We start from the raw sequence: 20,797 nt of genomic DNA on the forward strand, positions 1-20,797 counted from the left end.
TGAGCTGCAGTTGTTGCAGTGGCTGGTGCAGGAGTGCGGCTGGCGCGTGTGTGATAGCATCTCGTAGGTGTTGCTACACAAGAGTTAACCAGAGTCAATGCCAAACACATAGTATGAGAAGTGTACTTTTAAGAAATTAATTTATTTGAGTTCAAATATTTTGAAATATGAAAATTGGTTGTATTTTTTAAAGCTATAATTCTTGTAGACATTCTGTGGTTAAAATTTGATTGTGCTTATTAAAATGGTCANAGCATAGTCCTATGTGATGAATTCATATGTGTTATTTTTTAAAAAGCTATTTTATTACTGCATGTTCCTGTCCCGTCTTGTGAATGTGAGTCCCCGCCACCACATGAGCTGCAGTTGTTGCAGTGGCTGGTGCAGGAGTGCGGCTGGCGCGTGTGTGATAGCATCTCGTAGGTGTTGCTACACAAGAGTTAACCAGAGTCAATGCCAAACACATAGTATGAGAAGTGTACTTTTTAAGAAATTAATTTATTTGAGTTCAAATATTTTTGAAATATGAAAATTGGTTGTATTTTTTAAAGCTATAATTCTTGTAGACATTCTGTGGTTAAAAATTTGATTGTGCTTATTAAAAATGGTCATCTATGTTTTGCACTTCAGCTACGTGAAAATAAAGTTTCTTTGGGAAGGTGACATTTGGCTTCCTGATTACGGGAAGGAGTTGGTTATCTCAGGTGGAGCAGGAAAGCCTGGTTGATTCTCACACCAGGATGGGACTGCGACTTCCCAGGATGGAGGGAGGAGACCACTTCTACACCACACTTTGAGTTACTGACAGCAAAACCCTCCCACCATACTGGGTGCATCTTGTGTACACTTGGCTAACATACACTTCTGATTTACAGCAGAAGGTTCAGAGGTGAATTCAGTTCTCCTTTGGCATGCCACTGGATAACAAGATAGTGAGGGGACAGTGTTTACAAGCTGTGGACATGGGCATTTCCTCTCTGTTGCAGCAAGGCGGAGGAAAGCCCAGGGAGAGTAAAACGCTAGAATCTTCCTAATAGCTTTGCCCTGCACCACGGTCTAAATGATTATGGCCAAGTGGCTACATAGTATTTTATTTTTCTAGAATTATATCCAGCTGTGAGAAAGACAGGTTCAAATTTAAATCCTTTAATTAATAACCTGTCCCAGAATTACTAACAGTGAGACTTAAATTTTGATTTGTGAAGAAAACATGAAAAAAGTCCAAACGAAACCCCCTCAGAGGGCCCAAGTGTCAACGGTTCCCCTGTGGAGCAGCTCATCCATTTCTCAAGTGGGGGTCCTCTGGCAGGCAGCTTCCTCTGTGGCGCCAGGTGGGTCCAGAGTGGACCGGCTCCTTTAGAAGTCGGGCAGGCCAGGCAGAGGGAAGAGAGAGGCGAAGCTCTCAACCTCCTCCCGGAGAGCCTGCACGGCCCCCTGGTACTTATCCCCTGCCAGTCTCTCCTTGAACTCCTTCAGGGTGGCTCTGACACCAATGTCGCTCTGGATCTGCAGGGTCAGCTCTATCCCTGTGCGACAAGACACAAGTGAGTCACCCCACACTACACACCAAGTGGGGCGCAATGGCTGTGGGCCGAGGCACAACTGCCAGAATGTCCCCCAGCTGGGGAGTGCAGCAGGGCACAAGGTCTCCATGCTTACCTCAATTACTCTCGGATGCACCCACCCTTAGACAGATGTCTTGGGTAGCCCAACCTCTCAGACAAGGTGATTTACATAAGTGTTTTTTGCTGTCTCCCACCCCAACACTCAGCCTTGGTGCAGAATTGTCTTTCAGTGGCAGGATCTCAGCTACTCATCACAATCAGAAACTAAATACACACAATAAGATGTGGCAACTTCCAAAAGTGTATCCTTACCTCTGTGAATAAACTGGGCTACTTTTTGGAAGTCTTTTTCCAAAAGTCCGCGAGACGTCAGTGCTGGGGTCCCCAGCCGCAGTCCACTGGGCCGCAGAGCACTTCTGTCACCTACAAGATAAATGGGGCTCTGTCCCTAAGCCACATTGTCACCACTGTGACAATGGCGCATTTAGAAACGGACATGTGGGCAAAAGAGAACTGGCCCGAGGATACTGGCTGTTTGTAGCAAGGAGAGTACAGCTGAGTCGGAAACTAATACAGAACCCAAGGCACAAGGAGGCACAGCCGCGTTTTGGCCATTCTTACTTAATTACTAGTACACAGAGTGGTCTGATGTGCCCCTTGCTCCTAAAAATGAGGTTAACATCTGTCTGGGTCTGAGATGCGTCATCAATATTTTGTTAACAACCCAGAGAAAAATGCAGCCTCTGGATTCCAGACGCCCTGACCTCCCTCATCTAATGAATGTACCACCTCCAACGGCTCCACATCAGTCTTTCTGCTCCCTGGCAGGGTCAGGGCCAAGTACAAAGGCACAGCCGAGAGACAGCCAAGGTATGGTCCCTGCCCCTGCTCCATTTTTTTTTTTTTTTTCTGAGACAGAGTCTCACTCTGTCGCCCAAGCTGGAGTGCAATGGTGTGATCTCAGCTCACTGCAGCCTCTGCCTCCCAGGTTCAAGCGATTCTTCTGCCTCAGCCTCCCGAGTAGCTAGGACTACAGGCGTGTGCTACCACACCCGGCTAATTTTTTGCATTTTTAGTAGAGACGGGGTTTCACCGTTAGCCGTCTCAATCTCCTGACCTCGTGATTCACCCACCCCGGCCTCCCAAAGTGCTGGAATTACAGGCGTGAACCAGCATGCCCAGCCCAGTTTTTTGTTTGTTTGTTAGACAGAGTCTCATTCTGTTGCCCAGGCTGGAGTGCGGTGGTACAGTCTCCACTCGCTGCAACCTCTGCCTCCCAGGTTAAAGCGTCTCTCCTGCCTCAGCCTCCCGAGTAGCTGGGATTAGAGGTATGCACCACCATGCCTAGATAATTTTTCTATTTTTAGTAGAGACAGGATTTCACCATTTTGGCCAGGCTGGTCTTGAATTCCTGATCTCAAGTGATCCGCCTGCCTTAGCCTCCCAAAGTGCTGGGATTACAGGCGTGAGCCACCATGCCCTGTCCCCACTCCAGTTTTTATCTGAGGTCTGTCTCCAGAGCCAGATGGGTATCTTCATCAGCTACAACTTTGGCCAGAAGAAATGCAGATGGGAGAGGAGTGAAGGAGAAGGCCAAGGGTGATTCTCACCTGGGCAGGTGTTCTTGTTGCAGGCAATAGAACAGGCTTCCAGCACCTTCTCAGCCCTTCCACCGTCTGTGCCTTTGGAACGGAGATCCACGAGGATCAAATGGTTGTCAGAACCTCCTGGAAACAAAGTTGGACACATAGAAATGCAGGCTAATTCTATGCCGTGAAGGAATCTGTGACATGAAGGCAAGGGTGAAGGCGGCCAAAGCAGATGAGGTCAGGAAGGCGAGCACCCCCACCACATGGCCTGGGATTCTAATACCCACGAGAGATGTGCGTGCCTAAGAATGTGAAAGGAAGGATAGAGCACTTTTGAAAGGGGTAACTGATCATACAGCAGAGGGCCTGACATTCCCATTGGGAAGGGGCAGCTTCCTCAGGCTGCTCCTGTCTTGTTTCTCTGACACGTTGCTTGGGCATTTCTCTAACATTGATAGTAAAGGCTTCCCCAAAGACAGCATGAGTATTGGGCAGTGGTTCAAGTTACTTTGTCTAGGGGGTAAGGGGCATGCTTATGGAGCACATTAGGTGCCAGACACTGTAGCCTGTGGTAGGTTTTTCCCGGATCCCGTGAGGCTGACGGTATTATCAAAGTGGTAAGGTGACAACAGCAAGGCTAACAGAGTTTTCTGCACCTGCTCCGAGGTCACACAGGAGGATCCTTCCACTTTGAACCTTCATTAAGCCAGGATACTGCCTTGGGTGCTGACGGCACTAGGGCCTCTGCTTCTGGGCTGTGTTGCAGGGATCCCTTTGAAGATGCGGGCGAGCTAGGGCTCCAGCTTGGCTTTGCAGCCCCCCAGCTGTGCCCACCCACTTGCTGTGTGGCTTTAGGGTTGCAGCTCAACATTGTGAAACCTCAGATGCCCATTTGTAACAAAAACAGCAATAATTCACAGGGCTGTCATGAAGTTTAAGTAAGATACTGGACACGGTGCTTCTCACAGTGCCAGACACCAAAGCGGGCATTCACAAGCATTATCTGTTTCAGCCGTGTGCATCGGGCCCTCAGAGGGTAGAGTGACAATGACAAAGTCACCAGGATGAGGGCAGGCCCATGCCATGAGATGCCCATGGTGACAGGGACTATGGCCTAAACCCTCACAACTCCAAGGGTGGCTCCCAGACCAGCATCACCCAAGACCTGGTCAGAATCTGCATCGTACCAGCAGCCCCAGGGGTGGTGTGCACATCCAAGTCTGAGAAACAGGGACCTAAAGCAGTGGTCCCCAACCTTTTTGGCACCAGGAAGTGTAGAAGACAGTTTTTCCACGGATGGTGTCGAGGGATGGTTTTGGGATGAAACTTCCACCTCAGATCATCGGGCATTAGATTCTCAGAAGGATGCAGGTATAATCAGAAGGAAAGAAAAAGATAGTTTCTCTAAAGAGGCCCAACCTAGATCCCTCACACGTGCAGTTCACAACAGGGTTCAGCTCCTATGAGAATATAATGCTGCCATTGATCTGACAGGAGGCAGAGCTCAGGTGGCAATGCTCTCGGCCCAGCTCACTTCCTACTGTGCAGCCAGGTTCCTAACAGGCCACAAACTAGTACTAGTCCGTGGCCTGGAGGTCGCGGACTCCTGAGCTAAAGCATCCTGAAGGTCACAGTCCACATGAGGACTTCTTGGGCTTTATTATTTGAAGACATGGAGGATGAAGGGAGAATAGAAAGTAAGTGAAGTAGAATATAAAAGAGGGTGTGGCTGGTACTGCTGAGGAGACACCACTGGCCTGGCCTTTCCAGGTGCTGTCACACATGCAGGATTGGGTGGGAGCCCCACTCCTTAGACCAGGGGTCCTGTGATCCCTATACAGGGCAAAGGGCATGGTGCAGAGAGTGGGCACTCAGGTCTACACACAGCAGGACCCATATTCCTGGACCACACCGCTGCTAGCACAACCGGCAGTCTTGTGGGACTAGGTATAAAGTCGCCCTTCCTCAGGAGGATCAAGTATGCTGCCTGCCAAAAGCGCTCTCCCAGTGGAAACCTACAGTGGCTATGAGGTGGATGGCACCCCACAGTGGGGTCCTGACCTAGGAAGTCCATCTCATTCACAGCCCACAGCTCCAGAATGTAGAGATCCAAGCAAACATGGCTATAGCAAGCCAACTCCCCAGGAACATGCAGCAAACTGGGAGGGGACAGCCCGTGCAGCCCCAGCTCAGCGGGGTGAGAGAAGACACTCCCATGGCACAGTGCAAGGCATCACCACAGAGTCCCGGCTCTGCCACCTACCGGGTGTGTGACCACTACAGTCCAACCTCTCGTGAGCCTCAGGTCATCCTCCTGCAAAGCTGTTCTGAGGACATGCAGTCCTTATGCTGGTGACCAATGACAGTCACTATTCCCAACATCTGTGGCTCACCCAAGGGGGCAGCTGGCTGGTCTGAGGCAGGGGGAGGCTTTCCAGCTGGAGGTGAGGCTGACCTACTCCCAAGGTGGGCCCCAGTTATTGCAGCTGCAGGAGCAGAGCCTGGGCCACATCCCACTTGCACAAACTGAGGAGCAAGCCCTAATGCAACCACAACAGGCCTGCTGAACACCGTGTCTGTACCTGTGACTATTTTGTAGCCCAGCTCCATCAGTGCCTCAGACAGAGCCCTGCAGTTGGCCACCACCTGGTGCTGATAAACTTTAAATTCCAGAGTCATAGCTTGCTTCAGGGCCACAGCAACCCCTGGACAGGAAGAGACAATAGATCAGGAGACTAGGATAAAATCATACACAGATGCTGAGTCAAACACATTCCCGTTTTTACTCAAGCTTCCCTGCTTTACAATGTCACCCCTTGCTTTTGGGTTGGATTACATTTTCCTCCAAAATGATATATTTAAAAATTTATTATTATTTATTTATTTATTTTTTGAGATGGAATTTCACTCCTGTTGCCCAGGCTGGAGTGCAGTGGCATGATCTTGGCTCACTGCAACCTCCGCCTCCCAGGTTCAAGTGATTCTTCTGCCTCAGCCTCCCTAATAGCTGGGGCTACAACTACAAGCACACGCCACCACGCCCAGCTAATTTTTGTTGGTATTTTTAGTAGAGATAGGGTTTCACTATATTGGCCAGGCTGGTCTTGAACTCCTGACCTCAAGTGATCCACCTGCCTTGGCCTCCCCAAGTGCTGGGATTACAGGCATGAACACCGTGCCCAGCCAAAAAAATTTCTTATTTTTATATTTTTTGAACAGGGTCTCACTCCCATTGCATAGGCTGGAGTGCAGTGGCATGATCACAGTTCACTGCAGCCTTGACTTCCTGGGCTCAGATGATCCTCCCATCTCAGTCTCCTGAGTAGGTGAGACTACAGGTAACGTCCTACCACACCTGGCTAATTGTTTTTTTTTTTTTTTTGAGAGATGGGAGTCTCGCTCTGTCACCCAGGCTGGAGTGCAGTGGCGCGATCACGGCTCACTGCAACCTCCGCCTCCCAGGTTCAAGGGATTCTCCTGCCTCAGCTTCCTAAGTAGCTGGGACTACAGGCATGTGCCACCGTGTTCAGCTAAGTTTTGTATTTTTCAGTAGAGACAGGGTTTCACTATATGTTGGCCAGGCTGGTCTGGAACTCTTTTTTTTTTTTTTTTTTTGAGGCGGAATGTCGCTCCATTGCCCAGGCTGGAGTGCAGTGGCGCGATCTCAGCTCACTGCAAGCTCCGCTCTCCTGCCTCAGCCTCCCGAGTAGCTGGGACTACAGGCACCCGCCACCGTGCCTGGCTAATTTTTTGTATTTTTAGAAGAGATGGGGTTTCACTGTGGTCTCGATCTCCTGACCTCGTGATCTGCCCGCCTCGGCCTCCCAAAGTGCTGGGATTACAGGCGTGAGCCACTGCGCCCGGCCACGCCTGGCTAATTTTATATATATATATATATTTTGAGACGAGTCAATCGCCCTGTCGCCCAGGCTGGAGTGCAGTGGCAGGATCTCAGCTCATGCAAGCTCCGCCTCCTGATGTCACGCCATTCTCCCTGCTTCAGCCTCCCAAGTAGCTGGGACTACAGGCGCCCGCCACCTTGGCTCGGCTAGTTTTTGTATTTTTTCAGTAGAGACGGGGTCTTCACCGGGTTAGCAGGATGGTCTCGATCTCCTGAACCTCATGATCCGGCCCATCTCGGCTCCAAAGTGCTGGAATTACAGGGCTGAGCCACCCGGCGCCCGGCCAATTTTATATTTTAGTAGAGACAGGGTTTCTCTATGTTGGCCAGGCTGGTCTCGAACTCCTGGGCTCAAGTGACAAGCCCGCCTCAGCTTCCCAAAGTGCTGGAATTATAGGTATGAGCCACTGCGCCCAGCTGATATGCTTCTCTGAGGAACTGCTGTTGAGGTAAGCGTAGAAGTTTCCCTAAGTGTGGAAGTTCTGTGCTAACATTACCATACCAAAGCTGTTAAGCAAGATGGATTTTACATCCTTTTTAATCTTGATGTGTGAAAATGATTACTTAGCAGCCCTAAGAGCTGATGCTCTTGACGCCAGATTATGCAGCTCTCTCAGGTCAGAGCGTAGGTAGGAGGTGCAGCCTTCGGCCTACCCTGCACCACCGTTCAGACTCATCTGGTACCTCACATTCAGTCCTGAGGGCTGCTTCAAGGGACACAGAGAATGGAGGATAAGGAGAACCCACAGGCCTGCATCCCGCACAGAGCCGCCTATCAATACTTGTGAAAACAACTGGAAAGGGCGTCCAGAGCAGCTGGGGATGGGGTGATCCCTGCATCCCAGAGTTGAAGCAGCCGTGGGTGCCAAGTGTGTAGGTGTGACGGTAGAACATGAGAACACACCTGGGACCCCAGCTCCTTCCACCCCTATGCCCAGTATCTCCCGATCGCTGCTGTCCCCAGGTTCCTCTCTAGAAGTGCTTGTGCATCTCCTGACCGAGAAGCTACACCTTCATCCTGAGCCCCTTAGCGGGAATGAGTTCTACCAATGTCCTTGTTCCACGAAGGCAGTGGGATAACTCTTGAGTCATCACAAATGTCCTAAGCTACTTGTACAAAGAGAAAAAGAACAAGTCAATGAGAACCTGCTGGGCAGTCATGGAATCTGACTCAGGAGTCACTGACATGGCACTGGTGCAGGGTGGGAGGCTCAGACACAGGGGCCTCCACCACCACAGGCCAGGTCCATCAAGGGCAAGGGGGCTCATCCTGCAGGGTTTGGGCCCCAATCTCTCTCACCTGTGCTTTGCCCTCTCCTAACTTTCAGATTCCTTCCCTAAGAGGGCTCCACGTACTTTACAAAACCCGGCCTAACCCACAGGTTTGCCTCTGGGTGGTCGTACACATGGAGTGGACGCCATTCCCTACTGTCCCTACCTTAGGCCAGTCTCAACCATGCCCTACTCTGTGTTAGCATCTCCTGGACAGAGACAGCCCTCCAGCTTTTTCCCCAGCGTGGAAGTCCTGGCACATGATTTTGGAGGACAGGTGAGATGGGAATTAGGGGCCACAGGATAAGCAGAAGCAGATGATGTTTTACCAGCAATGGCGTGGTTGTGGGGACCTCCCTGCAGGCCAGGGAACACAGCAGAATTGACAAGAGACTCCAGGTTGTACAGAATCTCTTTGCCAGTCTTGGGATCCACACTTTTCACTCCTAGAGAAAGAAAAACATCACAATGGGATCGTATGGACTGTCCCCTCTTTTTCGTTTTAGACTCAAACCCAGACTGGCCAGGGAAGTATCAAGCACAAGCCTGGCCTTTATCCTGGCATGGAGAACTGGTTTGTAACACAGTGGAGCAGACGGGGGCCCTTGCCTGAGGGCAGACCAGTATCCTTATTCTTTGGAAACGAGGACATCATGGATGACTCTAGCTAGAATGCTGGTTTCAGCACCTCAGCTGTCCACCTGCCTCCTCTGATGGCATCTCTTCTTAACACGACTATAACAAGGCCTTAAAAATGAAAGGACAGGCTAGACGCAGTGACTCACACCTGTAATCCCCGCACTTTGGGAGGCCAAGGCGGGTGGATCACGAGGTCAGGAGTTTGAGACCAGCCTGGCCAACATGGCGAAACCCCATCTCTACTAAAAATACAAAAATTAGTCGGGCGTGGTGGTGTGCACCTGTAGTCCCAGCTACTCCGGAGGCTGAGGCAGAAGAATCGCTTGAACCTGGGAGGCAAAGGTTGCAGTGAGCCGAGAGCATGCCACTGCACTCCAGCCTGGGTGACACAGTGACACTCTGTCTCAAAAGAAAAAAAGAAAGGACAGAAATTTCCCTCCACTAACATTGTAACCACGAATTCAAGAATTTGCCCTGGACATCCTTCCTTAAAGAAATGTCCATGTAGCCGGGCGCAGTGGCTCATGCCTGTAATCCCAGCACTTTGGGAGGCAGAGGCAGGTGGATCAACTGTCAGGAGTTCAAGACCAGCCTGGTCAACATAATGAAACCCTGTCTCTATTAATAATACAAAAATCGGGCCGGGCGCGGTGGCTCAAGCCTGTAATCCCAGCACTTTGGGAGGCCCACTTTTGCGTTAGCGGGCCGGAGGTGGGGCGGATTCACGGAGCTCAGAAGGATGAACCATCCTGACTAATGAACACGGGGGTGCAAACTCTTCTCTACTAAAAAAATTACAAAACACTAGCCAGGCGACGTGGAGGCCGCCTGTAGTCCCAGCGCTACACAGGAGTTGCTGGGGGCAGGGAGGAATGGCATGAACCCGGGAGCGGAGCTTGCAGTGAGCGAGATCCGGCCACTGCCAACTCCAGCCTGGGGCAACAGGGGAGCCAAGACTCCGCTCAAAAAAAAAAAAAAAAATACAAAAATCAGCATGGGGCATGTGGTGGGCACCGTGTAATTCCAGCACTCGAAAGGCTGGATGCAGGAGAACGGGTTGAACCTGGGAAGCGCGGAGGTTGGCAGTGAGCCGAGATTGCGCCTTGCACTCCACCCTGGGCGACAAGAGCGAAACTCCGCTCTCCGGAGGTAAAAATTAAAAAAAAAAATTGTCCCCAGTGTAATCCCAGCACTGTTGGAGGCAGGACGGTGGGACAACGAGGTCACTTGACCATAGGACACCAGTCAAGGACCAGCCTAAAGCAACAAATTAAGCAGCAACCCATGGTCCACAGAAAAATTTAAAATTAGGGCCACCAGCATGTGGGCACGCACACCTATGAATCCCAGGCTCAACCCATGGGAGGGTGAGAGGGTGGAGGGATTTGGGCTTGGGCCCAGGGGAGTTAGAAAGTTGCAGTGAGCTTTGATTGCACACTGCACTGCCAGCCTGAGTGACAGACTGAGACCTGGTCCCCCAAAAAATAAAACTGCTTAAAGAGTCTCCGGCCGGGCGGTGCGTGGCTCAAGCCTGTAATCCCAGCACTTTGGGCGATGGCCGCCCGCACGGGCAGGATCACGACACCCGGGTCAAGGAGATCGAGACCTCCTGGCTAACATGGTAAAACCCCGTCTCTACTAAAATACAAAAAAAAAAAAAAAAAACTAGGCCGGGCGAGTGGTGGGCCGGCCTGTTAGTCCCAGACCCTAACTCGGGGAGGCTGAGGCAGAAGAGAATGGCATAAACCCGGGAGGCCGGAGCGTTTGCAGTGCAGAACTGAGAACCGGCCCCACTAGCGACCCAGGCCCAGGCGGCCGACAGAGCCGGGAGACATCCGCTCAAAAAAAAAACCAAAAAAAAAAAAAAAAAGAGTCTCCCAAGAAGACAAAGCTCATGTGGCTAAAAATGGAGAATAATGTTCCTTTCTGAAAAAAAGTTAACCATCAATAATAGCTACTATTCAGTCAGAATCGGTAATAATTAACATCTATCCAGAGCTTCTAGTGAGCCAAGAACTGCTCTAATCACTTTACATAAATTCATTTAATCCTCAAAACAGCAGTCCAAAGGGACAGGTACTATTATTACAGTCCCCACTCTAGAGGTGAGGAAATGAGGCACAGAGAGGCTGCACAACCAGCCCAAAGTCATACAGCGGGTGTGCAGCGGAGCAAGTATTTGCTCTGACAGGCTGGCTCCAGAATCCCTCAGCATTGGGAAATGAATCACATCAACACACAGTAGGGGAAAAAAGCAAATGACTCCCGGGCAGGTGGGAATGGCTACCTGCCTCAGAAACATCAGCACAGCTAAAGATGGTGCTCAGAGGAGCAGAAAGGCAATGAGGTGTTGAGAAGCTGAGGGGGCATGTGGCTGTGTCTAGTCCCAGCCAGGGGCTAGGCAAGAAGACCCTGCATCAGGTAAGAGCAATATAGTCACCAGTGGGCTGGTGTCTCTGCTGATGCAAAGTTGGCGCATCAAGTCTCACCACAGGCTAAATGATGACCTGACCACTAACAGGCTTTCCCAGGTAAGGGAATTTGAAAATAAGGGGAGTGCCTAGGGGTAGGTTATAAGGTAACGGAAAGAAAAACCTTCACTGAAATGATATTGTTTATACATCCATGTCTTCTAGTTTGACTACTGTGAGTCTTTCTCTTTAAGAAACATGACGGACCACTGTAAGTTTACCAGAATAATGCAGCCTTGTGAGGCCTCCCAGTAGCCCCCAGCCAGCCATGTACCCTCCTTTCATTCAAACATCTGCCTCTTGAGGGAAAGATTAGTTCAGCGACCGGCACCATCCTAACACGTAGTGGTTGCTGATCCCCCTCCTGTGTTCCTAGGACCTGGACGCACAAAAGTGAAGCAGGAGCTGTGGCTGACAGCCTCCTTCTGGGGAATCCTTTCTTTTTTTTTCTTTTTCTTTTTGAGACGGAGTCTCGCCCTGTCATGCAGGCTGGAGTGCAGTGGCGTGGTCTCAGCTCACTGCAAGCTCCACCTCCCAGGTTCACGCCATTCTCCTGCCTCAGCCTCCAAAGTAGCTGGGGCTACAGGTGTCCACCACCACACCCAGCTAATGTTTTGTGTTTTTAGTAGAGAAGGGGTTTCACCATGTTAGCCAGGATGGTCTCGATCTCCTGACCTTGTGATCTGCCCGCCTCAGCCTCCCAAAGTGCTGGGATTACAGGCGTGAGCCCTCATGCCCCACCGGGAATCCTTTCTGTAAAGCCTGTCACTGCTCCTTCCTAAGCAGCTCTTCAAGGGACTGGGATCTTAAGATTTTCCAGGGATCCCAGGTCAGAGTTTTTCCCAGCTCCCTCAACTGAATCTGAACCCTCACAGGAGAAATGTAAACCACGGTACCGTCTGTACCCAACATTCGGGAGCATACCTTTCCTGTAGAAGATCATGCCAGCTCGGCAGCCTCGCAGGGTCTTGTGAGTGGTGGTGGTCACCACGTGGCAGTGTTCAAATGGGGAGGGCACCACGCCAGCCACCACCAGCCCGCTGATGTGTGCCATGTCCGCCATGAGATACGCCCCGTTCTCATCTGCAATCTTCCGCAGCCGGGCATAGTCCAGGTTTCGGGAATAGCAGCTGGTTCCTGAGACAGGAAAAGTGACACAGCTGCATCAGAGATGTCCACAGGCCAGCTGAGTTGGCTTCACAGTGGCCTCTAGATATGCAGATCTGAAAGCCCAGAGATTTCTTCCCCTAAAATCTCAGAGCAAAAATGCAGAATGCCCTCAAAAAGCACCCCTGTGCTAAAGGTGACCACTCTGTCTGACTCTTCAGTGTCTTGGTGGTTGAGATTTCCCCAACTACTATTGCCAACCCAGTCAGGGCCTGACATTTCTAGATGCTTCTCTGAGAACAGTCTCAGATCTTAATCCACACAGCACAAAAAGCAGCAAACACACCTCTGTATCCTGAAAGAAACTAATATATGTGGACCCCAGAAACTCAGTTATCCAGGGCAGAAACTAGCAGTGGGCTCAACAGGGTGGGAACATCTTTCCATCCTCATTCTGTAAGAGGCACCAGGCTACTGGTGAACAAGGTCACTTTCCACCCCGCGCATCACCTGCAATGATCAACTTCGGGTGGAAGAGGCGTGCGTTCTCCTCCAGCTGGTCATAGTTGATGTAGCCAGTGTCTGGGTTCACCTGTGGAATGTCAGGGAGGCAGGTTCAGGCTGCTTCCTCCAGCCACACCTGCCTCCTGTCCTCCCACCTGAACTCACTCCACCCGCCATGACAAAAGGAACGATGTCCTAGATGAAGACTTGAGGGTGAGACAGGATACTGGTGTGTTCAGCCTGCTCAACCAAGTATGGCTCACAGACCCAGGAGTCCCTGAGGAGTCCCAGGGTTGTAGTGAGCCCTGCTGCTGGGGCACTACCCCGAGAAGGAACCAAAAAGCACCTGCAGAATGAAACAAATGCAACGGGAACACACAACGTCAACCAAAACAGTTACCTTCAGGAACAAGACCAAAATGCCTGCTAATACCACTTCTATTCCAAGTATAATGAGGCAAGAAAAAGAAACAAAAGGCATAACAATTAGGAAAGAAGGAATTTAAAAACTGACATTACACACAGACAATACAATATACCTAGAAAATCAAGATGCTAGGGGCCAACTGTTAGAATAAGCAAATTTAGCAAGGTCACTGGATACAGCATTGAAAAACAAAAAGTAGGGCCGGGCGCGGTGGCTCAGGCCTGTCATCCCAGCACTCTGGGAGGCCGAGGCGGGCAGATCACGGGGTCAGGAGATCGAGACCATCCTGGCTAACACGGTGAAACCCTGTCTTTACTAAAAACACAAAAAATTAGCCAGGCGTGGTGGTGGGCGCCTGTAGTCCCAGTTACTCGGGAGGCTGAGACAGGAGAATGGTGTGAACCCAGGAGGCGGAGCTTGCAGTGAGCCAAGATCGCGCCACTGCACTCCAGCCTGGGTGACAGAGCGAGACTCCATCTCAAAAAAAAAAAAAAAAAAAGTATGTAAAAGCAAGACAGATAGAAAATGAAATGTAAATAACAAAAACCATAAAAGGAAAGACATACCAAACCTTTACATGAAACATCATTGCTTTGTGTATTTTGTGTCACAAAATGCTTGACAAATTATAGTAATTAAGGCAGCATGCATTCGTGGAAGGGCAGAGCATCTGGCTTAACCAGAAGCAGAACCACACTCAACACAGGTCATTGGATCCATGCCAGTGGTGACGCCACAGTGCAGTGGCGCCTGCCGTTTCAGTACTTTGGGAGGCCAAGGCAGGTGGATTACCTGAGGACGGGAGTTGGAGACCAGCCTGGCCAACATGGTGAAACCCCCGTCTCTACTAAACATACAAAAATTAGCCAGGCGTGGTGGCACATGCCTGTAATCCCAGCTACTCAGGAGGCTGAGGCAGGAGAATCACTTGAACCTAGGAGGCGGAGGTTGCAGTGAGTCGAGATGGCGCCACTGCACTCTAGCCTGGGTGACAAAGCGAGACTCTATCTCAAAAGAAATAAATTAAATTAAATAAATAAATAAAACAAACGAACTCACAGAAGCAAGGTAGAATGTGGTTACCAGTCACTTAAGGGTGGCGGACAATGGAGAGATACTGAGCAAAGGGTACAAAATTGCAATTAGACAGGAAGAAAAATAATAAATATTTAAGGAGTGGGATATATTGGTTAACTTGATTCAATAATTCTGCACTGTGTATACAAATCATAACATCACTGTGCATCCCTTAATTATATATAATTTGTTTAAAAAAAAAAAAAGAAGTCAATTCCAGACAGATTGTAGATCTCAATGTAAAATTTAAAATAACTTATTTTTCTTTTTTGGAAACACATCTCTTAGGAAGTTCATTTTATTAAACTTCTATAAACATATGGGTCAGCTGGGTGTGGTGGCTCACGTCTGTAATCCCAGCACTTTGGGAGGCTGAGCGGGGCAGATCACCTGAGGTCAGGAGCTCGAGACTAGCCTGGCCAACATGGTGGAACTCTGCCTCTACTGAAAACACAAAATTAGCCAGGCATGGCGGTGCACACCTGCAGTCCCAGCGACTTGGGAAGCTAAGGGAGGAGAATCGCTTAAACCCAGGAGGCAGAGGTTGCAGTGAGCTGAGATCGTGCCACTGCACTCTAGCCTGGGTGACAAGAGTGAAACTTTGTCTCAAAAAAAAAAAAAAGGGTCAGCTGGATGCGGTGGCTTATGCCTGTAATACCAGCACTTTGGGAGGCTGAGTTAGGCAGATCACTTGAGCCCAGGAGTCCAAGACCAGCCTGGCAACATGGCAAAATCTTGTCTGCACAAAAAATACAAAAATTAGCCAGGCATGGTGGCATGAGTCTCTAGTCCCAGCTACTTGGGAACTGAAGAGGGAAGATTGCTTGAGCCCGGGAAGCAGAGGTTGCAGTGAACTGAGATAGAGCCACTTCACTCCAGCCTGGGAGACAAAGCCAGATGCTGTCTCAAAAAAAAAAAAAAAAAAAAAGGTCATGGGGAAGCACACATAACCAGCAGAGCATGGAGGGCACCACAGGAAAAACGGGGCTCTAGGATCTGAGAAGCCTCAGGAAAGAGGAGACAGAGAGGCTCCCTCTTCTGAAGGCCCTGCCCCAACCTTCCTTCCTCTTACCTTGGTAACCCCCTCAGAAACTACCAGCACATCTGGAGTGAAAGGTTTCAGGATTGGTGGTCACTCTTTCCAATTAAAAAAGGCACTTACAATCCAACCCAACTACAGAAGCTTGGGCGCAAGGTTTCGGGAACCAAGACCCCATCTAGAAAGTCAAGTGGAAAGATGATTTGTGGGTTTGTTTTCTGTGTTTTGCTTTAAGGGTGTGGTTCTTTCTCAGTCACCTGAATTTGGCAAAGAAACTGTTTTATGAAACGAAATATCAACGGCTGACCTCCAGTAAAAATGGACATAATTTACCAGGCACAGTGGCTCACGCCTGTAATCCCAGCTCTTAGGGAGGCAGAAGCAGGAGGATAGCTTAAGTCCAGGAGTGAGAGACTCGCCTGGGCAACATAGGGAGACCTTGTTCTCCACAAAAAGGGGGAGAAAAAAAAGATGAAAAAAACAGACCATGATAGTAAAATTTTTTGTGTAGCCACAATTAAAAAAAAAAAAAAAAAGTCTGTGCTGCTTTCTCCCCTTTTAATAGATTTTCAAAGGTTTTATTTCCTTTTTTTAATCTTGAGAGTGAGACAACAGAACAACTCCTAGAAGAATTCACAGGCATTTATAATAAACTGCAGATGGGGTCCACAGTGCACAGAGGATAAGGAGACCCCCAGTAGTCACTCAGGACCAGGGACAGGGAGGAATTCTCGAGTCACAGTGGGGACAGGCCAAAAACACAACATAGAAGGTTAGTGTTGCTGTTGCTTGGCCCTGTGTGGGGCTCCTGCTGTGGAGGGGGGCAGGGGCTAAAGGTGGAGGCAGGTGGTCTGGTGAAGTCTGGGCAGGGCAGTGGCCCTAGGACACCCCCTGACCTTCAACTCTGCAGCCCAGTGGGGTGGAAGTGAGCTGCCTCTGGCTGCTGGTAAATGCCAATAAGGTCTGTCTCCTCCTGCCCACCGAGGGCAGGACTCAAATCACCCCCCAGCGGGTGAGCTGCACCTCCTGCTGCCCAAGCTGGCCAGGGTCCCAGGCCCCACCTCTCCACGCCCATCCTGAGGTGCGTCCCCTCACTGCGCCCACAGGACTGCAGCCTGCACAATGTACATCAAAGACGGGGTGGCTGGAGGGAACTGGGTGCGGGATGCAGATTTTTTTTTTTTTTTGGAGATGGAGCCTCGCTCTGTCACCCAGGCTGGAGTGCACTGGTACAGTCTCAGCTCACTGCAACCTCCGCCTCCCAGGTTCAAGTGGTCCTCCTGCCTCAGCTGCCTGAGTAGCTGGGACTACAGGTGTGTGCCACCACGCCCAGCTAATGTTTGTATTTTTAGTAGAGACAGGGTTTTGCCATGTTGGCTGGGCTGGTCTTGAACTCCTGACTTTGGATGATCCGCCCACCTCGGCCTCTCAAAGTGTGGGATTACGAACGCGCCACCATGCATTTTTAGTAGAGATGGGGTTTCACTGTGTTGGCCAGGTTGGTCTCGAACTCCTGACCTCATGATCCACCTGCCTCAGCCTCCCAAAGTGCTGGGATTGTAAGTGTGAGCAACTGCACCCGGCCTTTTTTTTTTTTTTGAGATGGAGTTTCACTCTTGTCGCCCACTCTGGAGTGCAATGGAGCCATCTTTGCTCACTGCAACCTCCGCCTCCCAGGTTCAAGTAATTATCCCGCCTTGGCCTCCTGAGTCGCTGGAACCACGGGTGTGCATCACCAGGTCCGGGTAATTTTTTGGATTTTTAGTAGAGACAGGGTTTCAACATGTTGGCCAGGCTGGTCTTGAACTCCTGACCTCAGGTGATCTGCCCGTCTCAGCTTCCCTAAGTGCTGGGATTACAGGCGTGAGCCACCGAGCCCAGCCAAGGCAAAGTGTTTTGTTAACTATTGTGACATGTTTCAAAATCTAGCTTCAAGGCTGGCCTTGGCCAGTGAGGAGATCTGTGACTGCAAACACCTAGGCGTTCTGTGAAAAGACATGACTGCAAAAAGAGCACACGTACAATCACCAGCACTGAGACAAAGGCCGAGTACACACAGCATGCACCCAAGACCATGCAATGCCAGCCAAGGAGAAAGATGCACTGCTACCTTTTTTCATGGTAACAAACATGAAACTAAGCAGGAATGGCACATTTATTAATGAAGAACATGAAAAGATGGTTCCTGGACACTAGGAAGAATCACCAACACTGGACACTAAAAGAATAGGCAAGTTACCTCTTCTCCCCATGATCCTTTATCTTTATAGATAAATCACCATGCCTGAATGAGCCCACGCATCTTACATGCATTTTTTGACCCAAGTGTTTATATAGACAGGGTCCCATGCAAAATAATTATTTGCCTGGGGCCCTGCACACCCTAGAGGCAGCCCTTGGCACTGGTTCTGATGGTGCTGGTTCCACTGCTGGGCTGGCTGTGTTATCAGGTATTTGCAGTGGGGTGGCAATGGCAATGGGGTATACACCTGAACCGTACAGGTGCTCCTCAACTTATGGGGTTACATTCCAATAAACTCATCATTAAGCTGAAAATATCATAAAGTCAAAAATGCATATGATACACCTAACCTATCGAACATCACAATCTAGCCTGGCCTACCTTAAACATGCTGAGAACACTGTGGTATCCTACACTGGGCAAGAGAGTCAAACACAAAGCTTATTTTATAATACAGTGTTGACTATCTCATGTAATCTAATGAATACTGTACTGACAGTGAAAAGCAGAACGGTTGTATGGGAGCTTGAAGTATAGCTATTGAATGCATGTCACTTTTGCACTATCCTAAGGTTGAACGTCCTAAGTCAAACCACTGTCTGTTCCTCTGCAGCCGCTATACACAGGCAGGGGCTGGCCCTAACATGGTCATGGAGGACTGTTGCTGTGGATGGCACGGGGCTGCTGGTTTTCATGCTGGAGCCGAGGATGCTGCCATCCCTGTAGCTACTGCATCCTTGTGCTGCTGCTGGCCCACAGGGGCTCTGAGCAGAGATGTCATCAGGCGAGGGCAGAGCTGTGGAGGTGGTGGCTGTTGCTGGGGTCCAACTGTAGTGACCTGGTTGCTATTCCCCAGGGCTGTTATTCCCAGCAGTTACCACTGCCCCTGCCGCACCTGAACTCTCCTCAGTAGTTGCTTCCCTCACTGGTTTCCCTGTGGCCTCAGCTCAGACCCTCGTCTCTCCATCCCAGCTGTCCCAGCGGGTCCTGAAAGCCTGAGGAGTCCCCACGGCAGGGAAATGAAAAATGGTGCAAGGTGGGGACTTCCTGCAGTGACACATAAACCAAACTTATCCCTACAGGCACAGCCAAACATCAGAGGTTTCCCAAGGAAATAAAAGCTATGGAGAGAAACACATGCTTACCTTATAGGGCATAGATTCAAAGAAGATGGACGTGGCAGAGATTTTCTTCTTGTCTGTCATGAACCCATGGGTCAGGTGGCCCCCATCTGGCAGGTCCAGGCCCATGATGCGCCCATGGGGTTCCACCAGGGCAGTGTACACAGCGAAGTTTGCAGGGGAGCCTGAAACGAGTGGGCCAAAAGAGACACGATTATTTCTAACCGAGGTACCAAGTGGCATCCGGGACCTTGGCCACTAAGCCTTCACCCAGGAGTGGCAAGAACAGGCCTCGTGCCTTCCCTGAGCTCCAGGAGGTGCCCCTTCACCATCAGCCTTGAAAGGGGAAGTTCAGAGACAGGGCACTACCTGGGAGGGGTACAGAGCTGGGAGCCCAAGGGCAATACAGAGAGATGCATGGCTTATCTTTTATTTATGGCAGTCCTTTTTTTTTGTTTGTTTTTGAGATGGAGTTTCGCTCGTTGCCCAGGCTGGCATGTAATGGTGCGATCTTGGCTCAGCGCAACCTCTGCATCCCAGGTTCAAGCAATTATCTTGCCTCAGCCTCTGAGTAGCTGGGATTACAGGCATGCACCACTACACCCAGCTAATTTTTGTATTTTCAGTAGAGACCAGGTTTCTCCATGTTGGTCAGGTGGTCTTGAACTCCCGGCCTCGTGATCTGCCTGCCTCTGCCTCCCAAAGTGCTGGGATTACAGGCGTGAGCCACCATGCCCGGCCTATGGCAGTCCTTCTTAGGATGCTTCTTGGTGCATGTCAGCCCTGGGGGATGCACATGATGACGCTGCACCAGGCCATATGGATGAGACAATCACCTGAGTAGGGCTGGACGTTGACCCCCCAGCACTGTGGGTCCAGCTTATAGGCCTGCAGGGCTCGCTTCTGACAGAGGGTCTCTAGTTCATCAATAAACTCAGTCCCGCCATAGTATCTGTGGGAGGAGAGTAGGAGACTTAGATCCAATCAGACCCGGAAAATCTGTGCTTCACAGAGGCCAAAGAAGCTGAGGGGTGGGACAGTGAAACTAAAGTGGAGAGAAGTAATGAGAAGAGCTTGTTAACATGCAGATGCTGAAGCCAGCATGATCAAGTGTTCCACCAATGCCTCTGGAATCTAGAGTCAAGAGACCAAACCAGTTGTGCAACTTGGAACAAGTATCTCATCTATAAAAAGAGGGGGTTTTGGCCAGGAGAGGTGGCACAAGCCTATAATCCCAGCACTTTGAGGGGCCAACGAAGGATTGTTCGAGCCCAGGAGTTTGAGACCAGCCTGGGCAATATAGCAATACCCTCATCTCTACAAAAAATTTCAAAAATTAGCCAGGTGTGGTGGTGTGTGCCCATAGTCCCAGCTACGTGGGAGGCTGAGGAGGGAAGATTCACTTGGGCCCAGGAGGTAAAGGCTGCAGTGAGCTGTGATCACACCACTGGACTCCAGCCTGGGCAACAGAGTGAGACCCTGTCTCAAACAAAAAAAAAGGAAAGAAATCCTATCACATGCTATTAATACAACAGGGATGAGTCTGAGAACATTATGCTAAGTGAAACAAACCAGTCACCAAAAGACAAGCACTGTATGATTCAACTTTTATGAGGTCCCTAAAGTAGTTAAGCTCATAGAGGCAGAAAATAGAATGGTGGCTGCCAGAAGATGGGGGAACAAGGTCTAGAGAGTTTGTTTTTTTGACTTTTTCCATTTCTAATGAAATTTTACTTTCCATTTAATAACTGCATATCAAAATTTATCATATATTTATGTTTTTATTACCTATTATTTATTATATTGATAACTCAAGTACTAAAAACTACTGGGTTCAAGCCAG

General features: G+C 49.9%; 1 protein-coding gene across 2 annotated transcripts in view; it reads right to left on the bottom strand.

Moving 5' to 3' along the window:
- Window positions 1–479: 479 nt before the first annotated feature.
- SHMT1 (serine hydroxymethyltransferase 1) overlaps window positions 480–20,797 on the bottom strand; it is a 38,605-nt gene continuing 18,287 nt past the window's right edge. For both annotated transcript variants that reach the window (XM_017854200.1, XM_017854201.1), the window contains 9 exons: window positions 19,791–19,906; window positions 18,979–19,139; window positions 13,055–13,136; window positions 12,362–12,574; window positions 8,657–8,773; window positions 5,737–5,859; window positions 3,176–3,292; window positions 1,878–1,988; window positions 480–1,526 (listed from right to left, as the gene is read on the bottom strand). In XM_017854200.1, coding sequence (XP_017709689.1) covers window positions 1,357–1,526; window positions 1,878–1,988; window positions 3,176–3,292; window positions 5,737–5,859; window positions 8,657–8,773; window positions 12,362–12,574; window positions 13,055–13,136; window positions 18,979–19,139; window positions 19,791–19,906 — 1,210 coding nt within the window. In that variant the 3' untranslated portion in view covers window positions 480–1,356. The remainder of the gene's footprint in view (window positions 1,527–1,877; window positions 1,989–3,175; window positions 3,293–5,736; window positions 5,860–8,656; window positions 8,774–12,361; window positions 12,575–13,054; window positions 13,137–18,978; window positions 19,140–19,790; window positions 19,907–20,797) is intronic.

This window comes from Rhinopithecus bieti, unplaced genomic scaffold, assembly GCF_001698545.2.
Source record: "Rhinopithecus bieti isolate Rb0 unplaced genomic scaffold, ASM169854v2 scaffold_37555, whole genome shotgun sequence".
NCBI classification, from domain to species: Eukaryota; Metazoa; Chordata; class Mammalia; order Primates; family Cercopithecidae; genus Rhinopithecus; species Rhinopithecus bieti.